The 23,207-nt window shown below is 38.2% G+C and overlaps 2 protein-coding genes across 2 annotated transcripts in view; one reads left to right on the forward strand and one right to left on the reverse strand.

Annotated features, from left to right (window-relative positions):
• PRKG1 (protein kinase cGMP-dependent 1) overlaps positions 1-23,207 on the forward strand; it is a 1,246,104-nt gene that overhangs the window by 642,527 nt on the left and 580,370 nt on the right. The window lies entirely within an intron of this gene.
• CSTF2T (cleavage stimulation factor subunit 2 tau variant) lies at positions 1,866-6,309 on the reverse strand. The gene has a single exon (XM_023225158.1). It carries the CDS (start codon positions 5,974-5,976, stop codon positions 4,084-4,086), a length of 1,893 nt encoding a protein of 630 aa, XP_023080926.1. The 5' UTR covers positions 5,977-6,309; the 3' UTR covers positions 1,866-4,083.

Below are 23,207 nucleotides of genomic sequence, written 5' to 3' on the forward strand. Positions count from 1 at the left end.
TGATCAGCCCCCCCCCTCAGTCTCCCAAAGTGCTGGGATTACAGGTGTGTGCCACCACACCCGACTCCCAAGTGTCACTTGTGGCACAATTCTGCCCTCAAATGACATGTCATATATTGTTATAGAATAATATCAAGAACAAACATGATAGTGAATATTTTATGAGAAAGGTAATTGGTAATATGAATATTTGTGAAGGTGAATTTTCAACCAAAGAAGTAAACTTTTGTTTCAGGGTGTGTAAAAACAAATGAAAATATTTAAAGATCCGGGTCAGTTAACATTTGAAATAAATATATATGAGCACATTATGTAGTATACCAATATCATGTAATATCCCTATTAACATTTAATATTAAAATTTATATTTAGGGATACTTACAATATATTAATAATGTCCTTAATATGAATTAGTTCTCAACCAGAGCATTCTTGATAAGAGACTGATGAAAAAAGCAAGCTTCAACCAGCAAAGTCCGTCTAGAGATTAGCTGATATAAAGTAGTGAGAGACTGACATTCTTTTGTGAGAAGACTGTGAGATGTAACTGCTAATTCAGTTTCTCTGCCACAGTAGGTTGTTGCACATAATTATCCTTAGACCTCATCAGACCTAAGGGAAAGGTCTGATACACCGTAGGAAATTATGTTCTGTGTGCTTAACCAATGTCCCATCACAGCATGGAAAAACAAGAAGCTTTGCAAGCTGTGATTATGTTAACGGTCTTCTTTTTAAAATGTCTACCATTAGAATTCTGAAAAGTGTAGTTGAAAAGCCAAACATAATCTTACTTAGATTAGCCTACCTTTGTCTGGGATTCACATTAGCTTATATCTTATCAAATACTGCAAAATCCTAGGAAGTCAACAGATGTTAACACATATTTTTGGTATTAATCATCATTAATATGAGGGCAAGGGCTAATGGGCAGGCACTGATTAAAGTTGATCATTTCATAATCCCAAGAAACATGTACTTCCCAAGAGGATAAGCCTTAAAGAAGCATTGGCAAATCACTGTTTCACCCCATCATCTTCAACTATTATGATGAATGAATTGGTGATGTTATTTTAGTCTACAAATCTTAGGAAAAATTCAGGATGTGAGGGGTTACAACCTATGATTTTGTAGAAAAACACATAAAAGATTCTGATTGTAGCAATATTGCTTGTATTATTCTTTACTATCAAATGAAATAAGGCTCTATGCTTTCTACATCAATATTGGAACATTCAATGAATCAGAAGTGAGGACAATCTATTTCCTTAGCTTTCACAGAGTAGAGGTGATTGTTTTTAATAACCTATTTCTAATTGTTTTTTACAATGGAAATAGTTGTTATAGCTCATTTGTTCTGTGTTGAATCTAAACTCTTATGAGGGCAGTACATGTGCTCTTAATGGGATTTTTCCCCCTAATAACTCTAATCGAATATTTTGTCCTTTTCCCATCTGTGAATATGGTAATGAGATAGACTGTCCCTGTGTTCAGTTTGTGGGAGTGGAAGTGTATAGTAGCAGATAGAAGGTAAACAGTGCACTGCAACATAACTAAGGTTGTCAGTAATGAAGATAGCTACAAGGTGCTATTGGAATACAAAGGATTTCTCTCTGGGGAACATAAGCTTAATATCTGACTATCACCAAGATGTTGCTCATACCAACCACAAAATGGCACGTCTTTATAGTTGTTTCAGCTGTCAAACTATATAGATAATGGTTCTAAGAGAGTTCCATCCATTACTGCAATTTCACTAGTTCTGCCTTTTGCATTAAAAACAAAACGTTATCAGGCCCCATGTATATCCACAATGGAAGATTTTTGCATAATATATTCATTAAAAATAAACATATCAGATACTAACATCAGCCTTAATTGTATTTTTATTTTCTGCATTAAACAATGCAGAGATTTGACTAAAGACTGTAACATTTAATAATTTTCAGTTAGAGCCCTTCAGTGAAAGCTTTGAGATAAAGCAACTAGAATCTCAAAGTGATCGAGCCAAGTCTGTGATTTAGTATTAACCATAACTATCGCACATGTAAAGGTGAGTTATCCTCTCCAATAGAGGGGAGGCATATAGGAAACATGGGAAAGTAGCAGTATGAACAACAGAGTAAAACAGGTAGTAGAAAACAACAGCATAGGGGTGAAAACCTTGTGAATAAAGAGTACTAATTTAAAATGTAAACGTTTTGCAAAGGGAAGATAACTGAATTTCTACATTTTCATCTGTTTGTATTAAACATTTTTTAGTCTGTAACTAGATACTGGTTTTTCTTCTCTACAGAAGATCACCTGATATTTGATAACTTATGCTTTTATTAATTACTACTTGTTTTATAATACCAATGTTTGTGTTCACATCCTCAAAGCTTTATTTTCAAGGAAAAATAAAGTCGTAGTAGCGCAATGTGATAAGCCCCATCTTCCAACCAATTTTTAATTGTCTCATTGGTATGTATATTAGGACTAAATGGCTGTATTCCTTACAAAAAGTAAAATGAGCATTAAGTCAACTGAGTATTCAGGCTGTAGAAAAACTTCTACCTACTTGGGCCTTGATTATTCTGGTAACATGATTAATGACAGAAAAGTAGATTATGAAATAAGAAAACTAAAAGGCATGTTAAATGCCGTTTAGTCTAAAAGTTTTTAACTGCTGTCTGGTGGAGCAAATGGACACCATCTGTATATGAAAACCAGATACCAAGAAACTGAGAGTTTACTTAGTGAAACCTACTACTTATGAAAAGTCAAGTATCATGTATAACTCATCCAGATCAACTGGTCCCTAGACACTGATTTTTGGGAAGGATGTAAGAGAATTACTGACTCAGATTTATGGTTTAAAGACTATTGAGAAATAGGAAGATATTGAGAGATTACTGGGTTTCACCAGAGCCGACTTAAGTAGCCTGGTTGATTTTAGAATTGTCACAGCAAAATCATCATGCTCGGATGCTCGGGACTTGGCAGAACCTTGCTGGTTTCTGTAGGGTGGGATAAGCAACAGTAAACCAGGTGCAGTCCTTAATTTTTCAGGTAACATAACTTTAGAAAAAACAATTCTAATAAAAGTTAACTCCTGTCTGGTTGAGCAAATGGACACCATCTGTATATGAAAGCCAGATACCAAGAAACTGAGAGCTTTACTTAATGAAACCTTCCACTACTTATGAAAAGTCAAATACCATGTATAACTCATCCAGATCAACTGGTCCCTAGACACTGATTTTTGGTAAGGATGTGAGAGAATTACTGACTCAGATTTAGGGCTTAAAGACTATTGAGAAATTGGAAGGTATTGAGAGATAGGGTTGCATCAGAGTGGACTTAAGTAACCTGGTTGATTTTAGAATTGTCACAGCAAAATCATCATGCTCTGATGCTTGGGGCCTGGCAGAACCTTGCTGGTCTCTGAAGGCTGGGATAAATGAAGCAACAGTAAACCAGGTGCACTCCTTGATTTTCCAGGTAACACAACTTTAGAAAAAAACAATTGTAATACAAGTTTAACCTTATCCTGTTAACTCTAATATTTCAAAAATAATTCTAAAACACTAAGACAATGCTTATCCTATTGCCTCCAATAGGATTTTGTATTTTAAATGGTTTACCAAAAAATGTATCTTATACTTTTGGGTAAACTTTATTTTGTTATACAACCAAAAATCTTAAAACCATCTTAGTACATTAATGTTTTAACAGGTCAACTTTTAGTCTTTATGAGCAGTTTTCACAAAGTTTTACTCAACATTTAAAAAATGTAGTTAACATACTATAGACACTTCAATATTGCTGCTTATTCTTTGTAATCTTATTTGGCAAAATATCATCATGTTCAGAGTTATTTTACAGTAACTTAAAGTGAACAGACACACTCCCTCCTCCCCCCACCCTCAATTAAAAATAAAAAAGGAAAACAGAAAGAAATAAAAAGAACAAAAAAAAAGATTAGGTTCTAGGAGGAGGGACACCCTAATCCAAGTGTGGGGATGCAGAAGTCAGCTTTTTGCACCCATTCTCCATGCTACAGAATAAACTTTAAGACTACAGCCAAATATTTTCTAAAACCTTTCAAGAAGCTCCAGTGGATTTCTGGATTTGTTCCTTTAAAATCAGGATACTCTGCCTTTGCTCAGGGGGCAGCATGGCAATCTGATCTGCAGTCAGTTGAAGAACCTGCATGATCAAAGCCGCCTTTTCCTGATCCTGTGGAGTGACCTGGCTCTGCCCAGGACTAAAACTGCTAGGCTGGCTTCCACCTTGCTTGCTTGCCCCCTGTATGCCTCCTCCTTGTATACCCACTCCTTGTATGCCTGCTCCCTGCATCCCTCCTGCTTGTATACCTGCTCCCTGCATGCCCGCTCCCTGCATGCCTGCTCCTTGTATGCCCGCTCCCTGCATGCCTGCTCCTTGTATGCCTGTACCCTGCATACCAGCTCCAGGATTCCCCACCCCTGAAATGCCTGGGACCTGTCTGGGTCCCTGAGGAGGGCCACCTGCCCCTATATTAATGGGACCAGGACCCTGAATTCCACCAGTCATAGGGCCTCTTGTACTGGGGACAGGGCCCCTCATCTCCAATCCTCTTGCATCCATGCCTCTTGCTTCCATCCCTCTGGTTTCCATGGCACAGGTCTCCATTCCTCTCCTCTCCATTACACGTGTCTCTAAGACCTCAGTTTCCATGGTGCGAGTCTCCATCGCTCGAGAATCTCTACTACCTCTACCATCCATAGGTAGACCCCTTTGATCTATCATGGGGCCTCTGGGCTCTCCAATTAGCAGTCTGGGATCTCCCAATGGCCCTCCCCTCATCTCATGTGAGGAAGGGCCACGAGTGTCATGACCAGAGGCATGATGCATGGGGGGACCCTGATGGGGTGGACCCAGATAACCTCTGGGCTCCACTTCTCCAGTGACTGAAAGCAAAGTCCCTCCACGTGGGTCATTTGGAGCATCTCCTAACAGTCCTCGAGGAGGCAGACCACCAGGAGTCATGGGTCCACGAGGTATAGGAGCTCTAGGATCTGACATCTGCACTTGTCCCCGCTCTAAAGGCACTGGGCCAACCCCCGGCATTCCAAGTTGGGGCTGCATTGCTCCTCCAGGAGTTAAGGAACCAGGACCAGGTCCGGGAACTGCAGCTGGTATTGGCCCCGGAGCTGGAATTCCACCCTGGATAGGAGTCTGCATCAGAGGAGGAATGTCCTTCACAGGTCTTCTAGCCAAATGCTGAGGCTGAGGGGCTGGTGGATTCTGCTGGTTCAGCAGAACATTAGGTCCTGGGCAGAGCCCAGGGCCAGGGCCAGGACCAGGGCCAGGGCCAGGGCCAGAGACAGACACAGACTGAGATTTGCCTGGGATCAGTGGTGTGACATGTATCTTCCGATGAAGAATTTTCAGAGCAATCTCTGGATCCATGATTCTCATCACTACTTGCGCCTGCAACAGCGCATAAGCCAGTTGTGGATTTTGAAGTAACATGTTTCGAGCTTCCTGGTGGCTGTTTTGGACACAGAGCTTCATCTGCTTCATGAGCTCAAACATCTGCTCCGGGGGGAGACTGGCTACTGCTCTGGTAATCGATTCAGGGGCATCTTCTGGATCGATGGGATCCCCATAGGGTGAGTCAATAATGGGCGCTGCAGGCCCGAGGCTCTTTAACTCCTCCTTATTCTTTTCACTGGCAGCATTGTCCACCCGAAGCGCTCTGCCACTGAACTCCCGCCCATTGAGATTCCGCATGGCACTAAGCGCGGTTTCCTGGTCTTGGTATTCGCAGAAGCCATAGCCCTTGGGTTTTCCCGTCTCTCTATCGTATACCAGCCGGAAACTGACAACAGAACCAACCTCCGAGAAAATGTCCTTTAACTGCTCCTCAGTTGCCTCATACGGAATGTTCCCCACGAACACGGAACGCAGTGATCGATCCATTGCCGGGTCTCTCACCGCCAAACTCGACATGATTCCGGTTGTGCACACTGCCGATAGCGGATTCTTCCAGGCGTCTGTCCTCTTGCGACCGACACTTCCGCTGAGCAACGGAAGCGACTCTCAAGATCCGGGCAGAAACCTCACTAATTCGGTTGAATCGTTCTGCTTGCCTGTGGAACCTGCATCCCAGTAACAAGGTATCTAATGCTTTAAGTCCTTGATCCTTCGTGGTTCTGTCAGCTTCTTATTACAGAATCGCATGATTCCTTTCCCATTTCACCTTCCGCCGACTTTCTGTGGAGCCCCAACAGCCCCGCTACGGCACCGTTGGTACGAGATGACCACAGTAAAGATGGCAGCATAGACCTCACCGTAGTAACTGGGAGGGGACTCCTCTCTTGACGTCAAAGGCGGTTTTGCTTCCGTTCCACCGGCGGGAAACCGCCAACCGAAAGCGGATTTAAGGCGGCGTGTTTTTCTTTCTGACAAAGTATTTTCATGTGGCCTTTTATTATAGTATAGTTAAGCTAGATTTCAAATCACATTCCAGACTGAGGCAAAAGCGTAGTCGTTTCAAAGCACATTTGAGATTTGCCTATTATATCTCCTTTTTAGAACAACGCTTTTGGAAATTAACTGACAAGAAATATAAACTGAAGCGTGTGCCGGCTGGACCCTTCCCCCACTCTGTTGCTTCCTATAACCGCTGTTAATGGATGGGTGGCAGACCCTTCTAGGTTTTCCTGAGCACACGGGCAGCAGTCGCACTATTCCTAATATTACGGTTTTCTTCCTTAATATTAACCGATTTCAATATTAATTGGTGATTAAATAAATTAGTGATTAATTAGTTATTAGCATTTTATGGCTTCAGAGTATGGAATAATGAAATTTACTTAACTATCCCTACATTGATTGGTTCTGATTTTTATTATATCATGCAGTGAGTCCACCACTTCCATGAAGGGAAGAACAAATAGTGGTTGTCTTCTGCTGTTAGCTTTGCAGGCAGGAGTTAAAACATATTCCCTGTGGGGTTTCCCCGACTCCAATTCGAAGATCGAATTGAAACTTGGGGACGGCTAGGTAAATTCCCAAGTACAAGCAGCCAGAAAGAGGCAAAGTCAGGATTCTAACCCAGGCTGGTCTCGCATAGCTCCAGATCTACACTGCCTTACGCATATTGAATATTTGAAATGCAGCTGGTGTGATTGAGGAATTGAATTTTAAATTTCATTTTTTATTAATTTAAATATAAAAACAAATATTCAGTAGGCTATTGGAAAACTTTCTTAGTATTTATGACAACTTGGGTATAAAATCTACTTTTGCAATAATAAATTGTATTTTAAATAAAAATCATTTCACAGAACACTAAGACAAAAAAAAAAAAAAAGAAAGTACTTCCAGTCAAAATTTAACATTCCAGTTGAGGTATGCCAAACATGTAAGACACGTGAAAGATTTTAATGATCAAATACCAAAAAATGTAAGAAATAGCTCATCAATTTTATATTGTTTATAAGTTGGAATGTAATATTTTTATATACTGGATTAAAAATTATTTTGAAGTTAATTCATTTCACTTTTTAAAATGTGGCTATTAGAAAATTTAAAATTATATGTATAGATTGCATTGTACATCTGTGGACTGGACTGCCCCAAGTCTATGCTTTAACTCCAAAACAGAGAATTATTTTATTCTGAAATATGCTTCTTAAGTGGATTATGAAACTTCTAAATTTCAGCAAAAAAAAATTGTATTATGTATCCTCAGAATCCTTGTCCAATGAATAAATTTGACATGAGTATGATGGTTTAGTTGCAAATAAGACATCCATTTACCTTCAAGTTTTTGAAACGGTTCTGCACTTAGCTGTTCACCCAAGACGCACGACAGTTTATATTTGCAAATGATAAGGTGCATTTATATCACCTAACAAGATTTTCCTGCTATATCAAAGAAACAGAATAGCCACCTGCTACTAATGTTTCCCCAGTGTAATTCATTTATTGGGGACAAAAGGGGAGGGGTTAAGGATAGTATCATTTCAAAAAACTAAAGACAGATTTATTTTTCTTCCTTCTACACCATCACTTTACAAAGAGAAGCCATACCTTTTTTATACATGTTCCCTCAAGGGTAACTTACAAGTTGAATATCTGTGTAATTGTGTGTGTATTAAATGTAGTAATCATGAAGATGGTAACGGGGTATTATAATATTTTGCAATATTCATAGAAGATCGCACAGCTTGACAGAGTTTCTTTACTGCTGATACTATCTAAACCGGTGGTCCTCACATGCATCAGAACCACCTTGAGCCATGGCTTGTTAAGTCAGATTCTGCTTTAGCAGGTCTGGAGAATTTGCATTTCTAATAAGCTCTCAGGTGAAGCTGATGCTGCTGGTTTGGAGATCTTTAGGAATCATTGGTCCTAGGGATTGTTAGTAGATTTTCTCATTTATATCAGACCGAACTAAATTTAGAACACTCTATTAAAAGGTTTGAGGTAAAGGTTTTAAAAACATTGTTAATTTACTATTAATATACTATTCTAGTACATGCTGATCTGCTACTGAAGATACCCTGGACATGAAGACTGGGTGAACAGAGAGTAGTTGAAGGACTATGGGGTCAAACAAGAAGGGGGAAGTTATGACTATAGAGTGTGCTTTAGTCACAGGCTTTCCATGTTCTCTTTAGTCCCACTATTTCAAACTAGTAGAATGATTTGTCATGCCCCTCTTCATACAGGACCAGTGTGACCCACCATGTCATTCTATGCCTAGAACACATAAACTAATACTTACTGTTAACTGAATGGCCCCAAATCAAGAGCTCAGAGAAACCTATGTATATTTCCTGGTACCATTACATATTTTTTTATAGATCTAACTTGGAAGAACATCCATTTTTATACTGCTTTTTTATTCCCATAAAGTTTAAATTTTAGATATTTATAGCATGGCATATACTCTGAAGAAAACTGTACATGGTATAGTGTATGTTCAGATGTTGATTCTTTCAATAGATTGATACTAAATATGTTAAGACTGATTTTAAACACACGAGAATGTATGGCCAAATGGAAGCTGTCCTCTAATCACTTTCAGAAACTACAAACTTAATCCATTGCTCAAAATGATTTTTTTTTTTTTTGACACAGGATTTCACTCCCGTCAGCCAGGCTGGAGTGCAATGGTGTGATCTTGGCTTACTGCAGCCTCTGCCTCCTGGGCTCAAGCGATTCTCCTGCTTTAGTCTCCTGAGTAAAGACTACAGGCATATGCCACCGCTCATGGCTAGTTTTTTGTGTATTTTGTAGAGACGGGGTTTCACCATGTTGGCCAGGCTGGTCTCGAACTCCTGAACTCAAGTGATATGGTTGCCTCAGCCTCCCAGTGGGCATTATAGGCATAAGACACTGCACCTGGCCTCAGACTGATTTTTGAACTTCTACCCTGAAATTGCTTTGGGCCTCATTTGTAAGTCTTACTAGAAAATCAGTACACTAACTGAACAGTGTACTTTATTTTTAACAAAGAACAGGATTATGCAACAAAATCACCCAACTTCCTGACGAGATTTGGCAAAAATGTCATGCTTAGCTAATTCCAAATATCAAACCTTACATCAGAATATAAAAATTCTATAAACTTTGAGGGAATTTCAGAAAAAGATTCACCATAGAGTATAGGGAAAAAACAAAAGATTCACTATAGATTAAGTAGACAAACTGCAAAGACAAGAACTAAAAATATTTTGAGTAATGACAGGCATTTTTGAAATAAGTGTATGGGTCCTTCAAGGAATAGCTCAAATACAGTGCTCCACAAAGCTTTCTATGACCTTTCTACCCTTTCCTCTAGGTTAGAAGTAATTTTGTTTTTCTTTGGATATAAACTATTCCTTATAACTTGTACCTTTCTGATTATAGTAACTCCTTTACCTTTCAGTAAAATTGCAATTTTCCTTCTAAACTATAAAATAATTGTATATCCCCCTTTATCAGTTAACTAAATGCCTCAATTTATTATTTCATTCCATCAATATTTATTCCAAACACTGACAATATAGCAGTGAAAACAATAGACAGTCTACCAGAACAGAAGGTCTCTAAGTGTGGTCCTTGGTTCAGTGGCATCAGCATCACCTGGAAATATCTTAGAAAATAAAAGTTTGGGGCCCTACTCCAAATCTATTGCATCAGAAACAGAGAAATCTTTGAACAAGTTTTCCAGGTAACTCTAATTCAAGCTCAATTTTGAGAACCACCACATTATAAGAATGCAATCATAGTTGCCAGGCACAGTGACTCACGCCTGTAATCCTGCCACTTTGGAAGGCGGAGGTGGGTGGGTCATTTGGTCAGGAGTTCAAGACCAGCCTGGCCAACATGGTGAAACCTCATGTGTACTAAAAATGCAAAAATTAACCAGGTGTGGTGGTGCGTGCTTCTAATCCCAGCTATTTTGGAGGCCGAGGTGGGAGGATCGCTTGAACGTGGGATGTGGATGTTTCAGTGAACTGAGATCACACCACTGCATTCCAGCCTGGGCAACAGAGTAAAACTTCCATGTCCAAAAGAAAAAGAAAAAAACAAAACCAGAATGCAATTATAGTATAGATAGCTGATAGATAGATAAACAGATAGATAAATATTTTGTTTTCATCTCTGTATACTCAACACTTGGGATAGCGCTCAGCACAGGTGGATGTTCATTATATATTTGTTGAATGCATGACAGGAAATGACTAAGTTTGTTAATTCACAAATATTTCATTTTACCAAGGACAGAACCTGTGGCATTGAATAATGTGCCTCAAATCAAAGAGAAGACATGCTGCCAGGACCCTTGTCATTTTATTCCTAGGTCAGTGATAGTTCTTCCAGGTTGCCATTTGATAAAATAGATATGCAATAAAGTACGTAGAGATGGAAGAGAGTGATATGGTCTAGATCATTAAGGAAAGCTTTCTGATGGAAATGAGATTTAGGGATGGGTTATAATCTGGCATAGATAGGTAGAAGATGAAGAAAATAAACCAGGAGCTAGTACTAGCCAACGCATGAAATTGGGACCTGGTGTTTTTTATGGCCTCAAAGGAAACCAAGAGAGCTGGTGACTAGTGTGACAAAAGATGGGCTTCTGGGACAGATTACAAAAGGTTTTGAAGTTCAGATTCAGGAATGTGAACTTGATGTGAGAGTCAGTATGCTTCCTTCACCACCTCTTGAAACACGAGCATAGAATAATAATGGCAGAGCCTTAAGAATACTAAACTTATCTAATCCTTTTCTATGTATTTTCTACCTAGGCTGTTCTTTTTAATTCCTTAAAACTTTTAATCTAAATTGTGGCACTTGTTCTTCCTATATATAACATACTCATTATGTAGCTTCATTCTCATTACTTGCCCTCCATCCCTTCACATATTCTCCTCTGGCTAAATTGTACCACTCACTTTTTACCATACATAATCTGTATTTTTTCACCTCCTAGCTTTTTGTGATACGGTTTGTCAGGAATGCCTCCTTTTTTCCTCTTCTTCTCTTCCCTCCCCTGTGTTTAAATCTTTCTGTTCTTCAATGCTTACCTCAAAGACTTTCCATTTAGAGTATTGGTTTGGTATTCATTATCTTCTATATTAGAGGTATCAATATTCTTGTATTACCATAAAATCTATATCTGATTGATATTCTGCACAATGCCTAGTCCAGTACCTGTTATATTCTAAGCACTTAGTAAATTTTTTTTAAATTAATACAAGATCATCTTATAATAACAAAATATAGATGTTAACCAAATGATAATTTAGAGCCTTTTGCTTATAAAATACTTTTCTCTGGGTTCCCATGTTTAGTCCTGATAACAGTCTTATGAAGTACATACAATTGTTTCCTGATTTTTAACAATGAAGAAACTCAGAGAGTTATTATGTAGAACTTTACCTAACAATGGACTCACTCAAAATACAGCTACTTTATAAAGGCAAACTCTGAGCACTTAGTAGGGAGAAGGCTCTTTGATAAATGCTTTATATATTATAATATTTCATTCTTTCTGCAACCTTTTGAAGATAGGCAGTCATAGTTTCTCAATTTATAGGTAAAGAACAGAGGCACAGAGAAGTTAGCATAGGCACTAGTGTGCCTATGCTAACTAGCAGAATGAGGATTTGAACACACACCATTTGACTTAAGAAATCAAGTTCTTAAATCATTGTTCTATTAAGTGAGTTGCCTAAGGGTACATAGCTAGGAAGTGGCATAATGACAATCTGAAAGCAGGTCTCCTGAATTTAAACTTTCTATTTCACAAGTAGTAGAGTAATCACAAGTTATTGTTGCCTGGGCACCATCTCCCTTGGCCTTTTTCCTGATTGTCTCTGAATGTAACTAACTGCAGTTGTGACATCACAATCAGTGCTGTGGTAACGGATGGACTGTGAGGTATAAAGACTGAAGCAATTGAGAAAATGTTTTCCTTTTTCAATTTGCAGGATTATAGTTAAACTTCACATAAGGACTTTTATAAGGCATCCAGTTAAAGCATGCATTTTTCCATAAAATGAAAGAGCCCAAATTAATTTGGTATATAACTTTTTTCCCCAAAAATGTTAAACATATTTAATATGAAACAATATACAGAGGAATAAAAAGCAAATTTCATTTACTCAAACTCCCAACCTCAAATGCTCCACCTGCCTCAGCCTCCCAAAGTGCTGGGAGTGAGCCACAATGCCTCGCCCCGAATTTCATTTACTTATACACAGGATGAATCACTGTTATTGGCAAGTGCAGATTACATGAATTTGGGACTGCTGGGAGTCTGCCATTTCTGGACTGGAGGTTGAACAGAACCAAATGTTCTCCCTGGAAGGGATTGCAAAGTCCAGCCCCATTGGAAAGTAAAGAAATTAGACCAGGGTCAAATGTCCACTTACTGATCTAGCTTGTAAAAGGATTTAGATATTCAGATTTTTCTCATCCAAAGTATGCTCTCAGCCATTAGAAAAGGCAGTAGAGTGAAGGAATTAAGAACACAGAGATTTTAATGTCAGAGTGACTTAGACTGGCTACCTAGTTCAACAAGTAATTGTGTGGCCTTGTACAAATTACTTCACCTCTCTGTGGTTTCATTTCCACATCTTTTAAATGAGAATAATGTCACCCGTATTGGATTATTGTGTGGTGGAATACAGGATATACTTATATTTTTATTATTCCTTACATTGTATGGTAATTATTAATCTACATTTGTTATGTAGTAATAGTAGATGAAGTAGCATCTTATGTGGAAAGAGACACAAGTTTTAGTCTAATGCTATTTATTTGGGGACCTGTATCTTTATTTTTGTTATTGAAGGGCTCGTACTTGTACTAATGGTCTTGTCAGATTACATTATTTTCAAGTTGTACAACCTTAACACTGCCATTTTAGCTTGCGGTAGATTTGTAGTTGAAGTGGATACTTTTTAGGCTTGATCTCATAGAATACTTCAATGAGAATTTTACTGATCATCGTGGTGCACATTAGGTTCTTGTACTAAACCATGAAATGCACTCTTCAAATATTTAGTCGGCTAGAATTCAACTGGTCCATTTTTATTTAAAGGGCCTGCCTGAACTTTGACTATGGAGGATTTAGGCTTATTTAACACCACATTGTTTTGCCACGCAGGTACCTGTTTGAGCACATAGTCCTGCTCAGGGTGATATTAGGACTACTACTTTTAAGTGTGCACTGGCAGACATAGGCCATTTATTCAAACATAGAAAGGCATAACTAATTGGACAAGAAGCAGAGCTCCCTTATTCATGCTTCAGGCTGTCACCCGAAGGAACGCAGAAGTATCCTCATAAGCTGTGGAAAAGTACAAGCCCTGTAACTAGGTCTGAATAAAGATACCCTGTTTAAGTGGAACAACGCATGAATCTTTGTTTTTTTTTTTTTTTTTTTTTTTGTCCTGTGACCAGAACAATACAACACCTTACTTCAGAGAAATGTGTAAACTGCCACTCACTTCAGAAATTTGGCTAGTATATCTCTTCTGAGGCTAGGTTGGTCTGAGAATGTGCCTATATTTATACCAAGTTACAGGAAAGAGGCCTTTCTGAAACATTTGATTCCAGGCTTAGACTGTTGAAAAATAACAAAAGTTGGTTTAACAGAATATATTTTAGATTCATTATCACGGTTGAATGATCCTTGAAAAACATTACTTCAGGAATGCCAGTTTAAATTTACCTTCTAACTCTAGATTATTGGATTAGAAATTAGATAGAAAACCTAAAATCTAATGTTTATAGGAATGTAGTAGCTAGCGCTTTATGGTACAAATACAGAAACCAATTCCAACCAAGGTAAGCAAAGGAGGTGGTGGTTTTTTTCATGACATTTTGTTATCTCTCAGAACCCACAGAAATTAGTCTGCTAGGCTGCTGTATTAGAATACCACAGACTTAAACAGAAATTTATTTTCTTACAGTCCTACATGCTGGAAGTTCAAATACAAGGTGCCAATAGGTTTGCTTTCTCCTGATCCTCTCTCCTTGCCTTGCAAATGGCTGCCTCCTCAGTGTTCTCACTTTCCTTGCTGTGTGCAGGCACTCTGGTGTCTCTTCCTTTTCCTATAAGAACTCTCATTGTATTACATTAGGGGTCCACACGTATGACCTCATTTAATTATGATTATCTCTTTAAAAGCTTTGTCTCTAAATACAGTCACAATGTGGGCAGGGCTTCAACATATGAATTTTGAGGGACATAGTTGACTCCATAACAAACCGTAAGGCAGTAACCTCTAGGAAAAGAAAAAATGGATAATTGTTGGCATTCAGAATACTCTATTCCCAACTCTTTCTCTCTCTCTCTCAAAATCTTTGTCTCCCCACTCCCTTCCTCGCTCCCTCTTCACTGCGTCTCTTTGTACATTTGTGGTGGTTTTCCTCTGTTGAAAGATCAGATCTCCTATTTCTCTCTCTAGTTCATTGTCATTCCAGTTTTCTGGAACTGGGAATCTGAAGGTCTGGCTTTATTCTGATGTGTATCTGTGATTCAATTCAGCATTGTTAAGAGGTTGGAGCCAGAATGATAGTGAGAGCATTTACCATTCTACCTCTGCTGGGGCCCAGTAGTCAGCTGGAGCAGGAGGAACCCCACAGACCTTTGCGATGCCAGTTGTTAACCTCCTTTACCTTCCGGGTCATGGAGAGGTCAGGAGACTGACTTAAGGGGCTCGAGGGAGCATCTATCATTCTGTACCACTGGTGTAGCCATACTGGTTACTGCTGAATATCTATCCTGGTTGACCATGAATTCCAAAAATACTTCAGTGACCTACTCTTATGAAGGAAGGGAGCAGTTGAAAGGGCTGTTTTGAGCTAGGCAGCCATTTCCAATGCACATTCTGCCAGAGAAAGTTTGTCTACAACCTTCCTCTAAATCATTCTCTCAATCTCTGCAAAACATAAAACATTTCCAAAAATAGATCATTTTCTTAGAACTGTTTAAATGTGGACTTCCAGTTAGAAAAATGGTCTAATATAAAACAGCAGAGAAATGTTTAGCCACCAATTCACAGTCTTCAGAAAGTTCACACCATATATAATGCATGATGTTCTTGAAGGTGAATGCAGTGTACATTTTAAAATATCAAACTCTTCCATCCTGCATATAAAAATATTGACAATTTTTCTTGACAGTTTAATAATAAAATAATAGCGACAATTCTTTCAGTTACTATCATCTTTATCACTACCATCTGACATTTATGTTGAAATAGCTGCATATACATTCTTGCAGAGCAGTACAATGAGAAACTTTTCTCTCTGCCCTCCGGGTGTTTGTCAATTCCATCCTGGCTCTGGGTAACAAAACAAGTGCCTGCAGGAAAACAGGGAAATGCAAATGACCTACTCCTCTGGGGATCAGCCTTTTATTAGCCTTGAAAATGGAATTGTGTGTGTGTTGGTCCATAGCCCTTGAGGGGTCTAGGAAAGAGAAGCTGATGCCTGCAGGGAGAATAAATAAAGTGCCAATATTTTTCTTTCCATGTAGTGGTCTGGAGTTTGCTGCCAAGGTCCCAGGACTGGGTAATTGTTGCAGGTCTTCATTCTTATCAGCAGGACTTCCACAGGGAGGAGAGGTTCTGAGAAATCCTTCTGGCAGCAGGTGTCTGCAGATGGGTAGGCACAGATGAGGGAGGGAAGGAAAGTGTTTGCATCCCCATCAGGAAGGAAACTTACCTGACACATTTCAGAGCAGCAAGGGATTGACAATGCTTTAGGATACTAAAGTTAAGATACTCATTATTCAACTAAAAGTTATCCAGAGTGTACTTTATAAATACTTTCTGAGTGTATACTTTGTGGAAGGAAGGCACACAGTTGGACAATATGGGAGTTTAAATGTGAACAAAAATGTGACTTTCCTTTTCAGTAGTACTTCCACAGGAAACTTTATCATTAGCCTTCTCTTGAACTTACACTGAGGATGTATGGTGCTCAGATTTGAGTCTCTGGCAGAAGAACAGCCGTGCCTGCAAGGAGTTTCCCTTCTGTCAGACATGATAGAGAATAGAGAATTTGAGTAGAGAGTTTTCAAATGCATTTTTTGATTTGTTTGATTTCCTGAGAGGTATATAGAAAATGAAAATGTAACTGCTGTTCATCCATTGACCCTCTTTCTGGGGTTCAAGATGAGAGATTATTTTTCTTTATTACTGAGAAAAGGACTGTCACTCCCCAAACTCTATCTACCTATATATACTGAAGATAGGGATTATGGCTCATAGCAGCATTCCATTCAAAGTCAGCATAACACTAAAGTTCCTCATACACCCCTTCATCTAGAAGCAGAAGCTTCACGCAAGCCTGCAGGAAAATATGGATAGTACATTGTTGCCAGGCCATTGATTCTTTGAGCAGCTAATGGTCATTTCATGGCCAGAGTTCTTAAACGCTGCCCTTAAAGCATGATTTCTTGAGAACAGTATTTAAATACCACATAAGTAAACATAGAACCAAATTTATTACTTAAATGACTACAATTAAATTTAAATATCATTTGTACTTAAAGCAAATGATGCCATCAGTTTCTTCTCACAAGTGAAGCATGATAGCTTGCTAACCGGGGACAGCAGAGTCAATGTGCCTGTTGATGCCATGATACAGCGTCCTGTTTTATGGGGGAGGGAATTATTTTTATTTAGTTTTCTTTTTTGTTAATAGAGATGGGGGGGAGATCTCCTCATGTTAACAGCCTGGTCTCGAACTCCTGGCTTCAAGCAAGCCTCCCATCTTGGCCTCCCAATGTGCTGGGATTACTGGCGTGAGCCACCACACCCAGTCAGTGGGATTTTCTTTTTTAAACATGTGAAAGAATTACAATTCCCCTTTAGGGCTGGTCAGTGACTAGCTGTGTTAATTATGTTGTTTGAGAACTTTGCTTCCTAAGCTGTCCTTTCTTTTACTTTTTCTTTTTTCTTTTTTTTTCTTTTTTTTTTTTTTTGAGATGGAGTCTTGCTCTGTCGCGCAGGCTGGAGTGCAGTGGTGTGATCTTGGCTCACTGCAAGCTCCACCTCACAGGTTCATGTCATTCTCTTGCCTCAGTCTCCTGAGTAGCTGGAACTACAGGTGCCCGCCACCATGCCTGGCTAATTTTTTGTATTTTTAATAGAGACAGGGTTTCACCATGTTAGCTAGGATGGTCTTGATCTCCTGACTTCGTGATCCACCCGCCTCGGCATCCCGAAGTGCTGGGATTACAGGGGTGAGCCACCGCGCCTGGCCTGACCTCTCTTTTTCATATACAGTCTCCTAATTTTTTCTCGTTCTCCTATTTCTGCAGTTGCTGCCCACTAGGTCCATTACTTTCTGACCTCCTTCTTTCGCTTAAAATGTAAGCGTGTATGCTTCCTGTTGTCTAGGTAGAGAAGAGTTATATTCTCCTAAAAAGAATTGCACCATACGAAACTGAAGTTGTCTTGCCTTTAGTTTCCCTCCTTTTGGCTCCAAGGCAATTCTGATTGTTTATCTCAAAACTGTAGCATTTTTTGTCTACTTCCTTTGGAAGACACCAGCACTTTTCCTGTGTGTAGGAAGAAACTGTCAGTGGTTGTGGGTGGTTGGGTGAGAAACCAGATAAGATGGATTGTTGGAAAAGTTAAATTGGTGGAGAGTGTTTGAGCTGTGGGTGAACTTAGAAGAAAACATTTTAATAGATAGATCCAGAATGGCAAAGACTGCAATAAACCATGTGGGTAATTCTTATATTCTTTTTTTTCTTTTCTCTTTAAATAGTCTTTCCATTGTAGGGGAGGAAAACTATATTTTCCTCAGCCATCCTGGGTTCATGGCTGAGGTTTCTATAATAAACAGATGAAGCAGAGGAAAACATATAAATTTAATGAATATAAGTTTTATATGATACAGGAGTCTTCATAAGGAAATGAAGACCTGACGAAACTGGCAAACATGAGTAATTTTATGCTAAGTTTGATGAAGATTGGATAGTCATGGAGAAATATGAAAGGAGGACAAAAGTCTGTGATCTAACTATAGTAAACTGGGGGAATCTTAGCAAAGCCTGTTTGTTCAGTTTCTTCTTGGCACCTTCGTGTCTCCTTTCCTCTGAGTATAGGGAGGGCACCTCTTAAATGGTCTTATGACTTGCTCCAGGGGAAGATCAGAAAGTCCTTACTAGATCTTATGACCTGGTTCCAGAAAGAAAGGTCCAGAGAAGGTGAGAGTGATCTTCCTGTTTCTGCTGTTTTCTCAAATGCCAAGGTGCCATATTTTGGGGAAGTGTGTTCTGAACTCTATTAACATTTATCTATTAAAATTATTGTCAAGTTTTAATACTTATTTGCAACACTATTTGGAAAATTGAAGATCTAATATACAGCAGTATAATTATACAACTCTAAGTGTCTTTTTTATAAATATAGACTCTAAAATATTATTGAATCCTCATCCTCACATGAGAGAGCCATGTGAATCCAAACAATTATTATTAGAATTACAATGCCATCCCATACTAAGTGTTCTACACATAACTGCTCATTCTACCTGCACAATAACTCTATGAGGGCTATGAGGGCTTTTTTTTTTTTTTTGATGGATGAGAAAACTGAGGCACACATTGGGTAACTAATTTTCCTAGGGTTATGCAGCAAGCAAAAGTCAGAGCTGGAATATAACTGTCAGCAGTTTCATTAAGGAAAATCATTAACTCCTAAAAGTTCTAATTTATATTTTACTGCACTTAGGATACATGTTTTTTCCCCCAAAGGAAAAATTCTATTAAATTTCACCAGCAGCCACATTTTCTCACTTTTCTTGCCTTGTCAGCTGCCTGTCAGTTTTGTAAAGAAATGCAGCATAAAACTGACAGGAAAAAATTCTGAAATCTGTAACCACATGACAGAATATTGAAATTTTTTTGCAAAGAGTTATTTTGTCATTGATTGTAGAGCATTTAAACCAGATGCCAGTTGAACAGGTGATTTAATAAAAACCATTTAGCTAATATATTATTTTGCCAAGAAAATTTATTCTGTTGAATTATTTTCTAATTTTTGATGGTTGTTTCCTTATTAAAACAGAGTGCATAGCAACTTTACATTATTTCACATAAGGCAAAAGTAAAGCAGAAGAGGTGGCTATTAATTTAGGCTGTTTTACATTTAAACTGTCACTCAAAAGAAATATATGTAGAATAAGATATATATGATTCTTTGGTAAAGGAAGACACTTAAAATGGTACATTTCATGTTTAGATGTTCAAAAGGCATTATTTATAAGTAGAGTATTAAGATAGATTGAACATTTCCTAGCTTTAGAACTATGAAAGTCTTTTGCAGACTGTAAAACTTGATGCACACCTCAGGCTTCTTTAGGTTTATGTAACGCAAGTGATTGTGTTTAGTATATTAGCATTGGATCAGACAGGGCAGCAATATAATTATATGGTTTCTAACATCTCTTAAGAAAAAGGCATCCAAACATTATTTAGAATCCCAGATGTTATTTAGAATCTAAAAGAGCTATTTTAATTCAGATCAGTATTCACTGTTGTTTTTGTTTATTTATTTTTTATTTATTTTTATTATTTTTTTGAGATGGAGTCTTGCTCTGTCACCCAGGCTGGAGTACAGTAGCAAGATCTTGGCTCCCTGCAAGCTCTGCCTCCCAGGTTCATGCCATTCTCCTGCCTCAGCCTCCCAAGTAGCTGGGACTACGGGCTCCCGCCACCACACCTGGCTAATTTTTTTGTATTTTTAGTAGAGATAGGGTTTCACTGTGTTAGCCAGGCTGGTCTCAATCTCCTGCCTCGGCCTCCCAAAGTGCTAGGATTACAAGCGTGAGCCACTGCACCCGGCCTATTGTTTTTATTTTTTATATTTATATAAGGCTTACCATATTGGATAACCATACTTCTCTTTGTAGATAGGGAAAGAGTGTCTATAAACTCCATGTAAACACCGTGGGAGAGGCATGAGCTACTGTCCTGCAGCAACTTTCAGTCAGGTGGGAGACTTAAGACACATTTATGACAACGAAAAGAGTAGGATGAAAGAAAGATGGGTAGTTTAAAGGGGTAGAATTTTAGGAGAGAAAAGCATCCTTTATGTCGTAAAACATAGAAGGAAGAGATGTAGAAGGCAAAGAAATGACATAAAGAGGAAGATGTAGGGATGTGGTAGAGCAAAATTTTTTTGTGCTACAGTATGTACCAGCCATTCCAGAGAATGTCAGATATATCATGACACTTTCCTGTGGTCACTGAAAGACTGATTTATCCTTCTCCTTATCATCACTTGGAGCAGAGTTTTGAAAGGTTGGAAGGTATCATTCATTGTTTGTACTCATGAAATGCAGAAAACAAACTAAATATATATCAACAGTGAATTAGATAAGTGAATTATATTTATTAGAGCTGTATGTCATAAAAATGTATCTTTATTAGAGAATTACATGCAACTATTTTAAAAAATGAGAGTAATCTCTATGTATTCTTATGGAATTATCTATTATAAATATATTTAATGAAAAAGAGCAAGGGCAGGACAGTGTTACCATATGCCATTATTCTTGTTTTATTTCCCCCAGTGGGATGTGCATACATATATGACTGTTCATTAGTATATTCATAAAGTATTTCTCAAAGGATATCTAAGACACTACTAATAACAGTTTTCTGTGTGTAAGAAGACTGGATGATAGGATAATAGGGAGGTTTGGTTTTTCGTGATATGCTTTTATTTATTGTTAGACTTTATTTACCCTGTGTTCCTCATCACCTCACTCCACAAAAACATTTCATTATATACAACTTAGATTTCATTTTTCTACTGTTTTTCAAGCTTCATATATAAATAAATTTACAAATTATAAAAGGTTTCTTAATCAAATTAGCATGTGCCAGAAATCTCTATAAGAACTCACTAGAATAAAGATATCTTGGTCTCCTCTAGGCAGGTTAAATTAAACTCTGGACAGAGAGCCCTGGAATCTGCATTTGAAATGAACATCTGGAATCAAGTCCTCAGGGGGTATGCAGCCTTCACTTTGAGAAACCCTTCATTTGAGCATGATTACTATTATTCTATTCAAGTGGAGGGCATTAATGTGTCCCGAAATGTAACTGTTCTATGGAATAGAAGGTGATTCAACAGTCTAAGAAATAAACATCTATTAAAAATAGCAGTTATTATTGTCACTATTGTTACTATTCTAGATCTCCTATCCTGTTGACTTCCTCCCATGTAAAGGGGACATATTGCCATTTTTCTCTCAATGCACCAAGATTCACCCTGCCTTGTATCTAAGGGGATGATGTAAACGGCCCTGATATGGAAAGTCAGAAGGAAAAAAATGTTTGAAAACTTTTCTTAGAAAACTTAGATGTGTATTACTAGATTTAATGATGTCCACTAAAAATATTGGCATTTTTATAAATGATTGTGTGAATTTTACTTTCCCAGACCTTTCCAAGCTTGTCATTAGATGGGTGGGTCTTAGGCATTCATAGACATGGGCATTATTAGGATGCCAAGCCATTCTATATTCTCCTCCCAAATCTCACTTCCAACAAATGCTGAGGCTTTTTGCTATGCAGATGTCAAGCATCACAGTGGTTCCATATTCTTTGCTTTGCAGTGTGATGGTTCCTTATTACTCCTTCTCCTGGTGAAATGAAACACTTCATTCTTTCTTTCTACCACCTGTTGCTACTACTGCTTGCTTCTTGACTGCTCCTATCTGCTGCTCTTGTGGGGAGTGGGAGAGAATTCACCTCCCACAGCTTCCAAAAGCAATTACACCTTTTATTTGGCTATCAAACAGAAACCTGGCTCTTCTAGTTTATAGTCCGTCCTGCATGTTTCCGACCATTGTCCTGGAGGATATTTGAGTGTCTTCATCTAGGCTTACAGTCAAACATAACATTCTCTGCCATTCTAAAACTCATGTCTCAAAATTAAGTCCAGGTATCTGGACAGTCATGTACCCCAAGACCTCTGAACTATCAGGTGTTCTGGTATGTAAACATCTGTCCACAGTCTTTTGTAACATTTTACTTAAATGTTTCCTGGAAATAAGTTCCCTGATTACTTACTTTAATAACCCAACATTCCCAGAGTGATCATATAGATTAGCCTCCAGGTTCGTAGGACCTTTCTATAACAGGGTAAATTAAAACAAGTATAACATATGTTTCCATGTAATTGTTGTCCTTCATTGAGTTGCCAAGGTTACAAGCACTATGTGAACTATTAGAATCAGTATGAATGTAGCGCTTGGGTTGTTAATACTAAAAACAGTTAATATAAAAAAAATTTATTCAGCAAATTACTCTCTATGCTTACCTAGTTATGTAGCTTTTCTTCTTTAAAAAGACAAGTGATGTTCTCCCAATTTCATGGGAAGCATATTTTAATGACCCTCAATGAACAGAATGAATTTGTTCCAGAAAAGTTGCTTATGTACTAAATTCTGTTTTCCTATTGACATCCATTATAAAATTAGTGATAATATTCCATTAGTTTTTTGTTCCTTATAAAAGTATCATTTGTAGTTAATAATGCAACAAGCTTAAGAAGAACCTCCAGATACAATGAAATTTGTGTTTTTAAAGGAATATTCATATTACGTATGTAACAACTTGTGAATGCAGGATTTCTGTTATTTTCTTTATGTGCCCCAATAGTTTAAGAGTTCAAAGAGGGAAGAAAGTAGCCCTTGCCAAG

This window comes from Piliocolobus tephrosceles, chromosome 9, assembly GCF_002776525.5.
Source record: "Piliocolobus tephrosceles isolate RC106 chromosome 9, ASM277652v3, whole genome shotgun sequence".
Lineage (NCBI taxonomy): Eukaryota > Metazoa > Chordata > Mammalia > Primates > Cercopithecidae > Piliocolobus > Piliocolobus tephrosceles.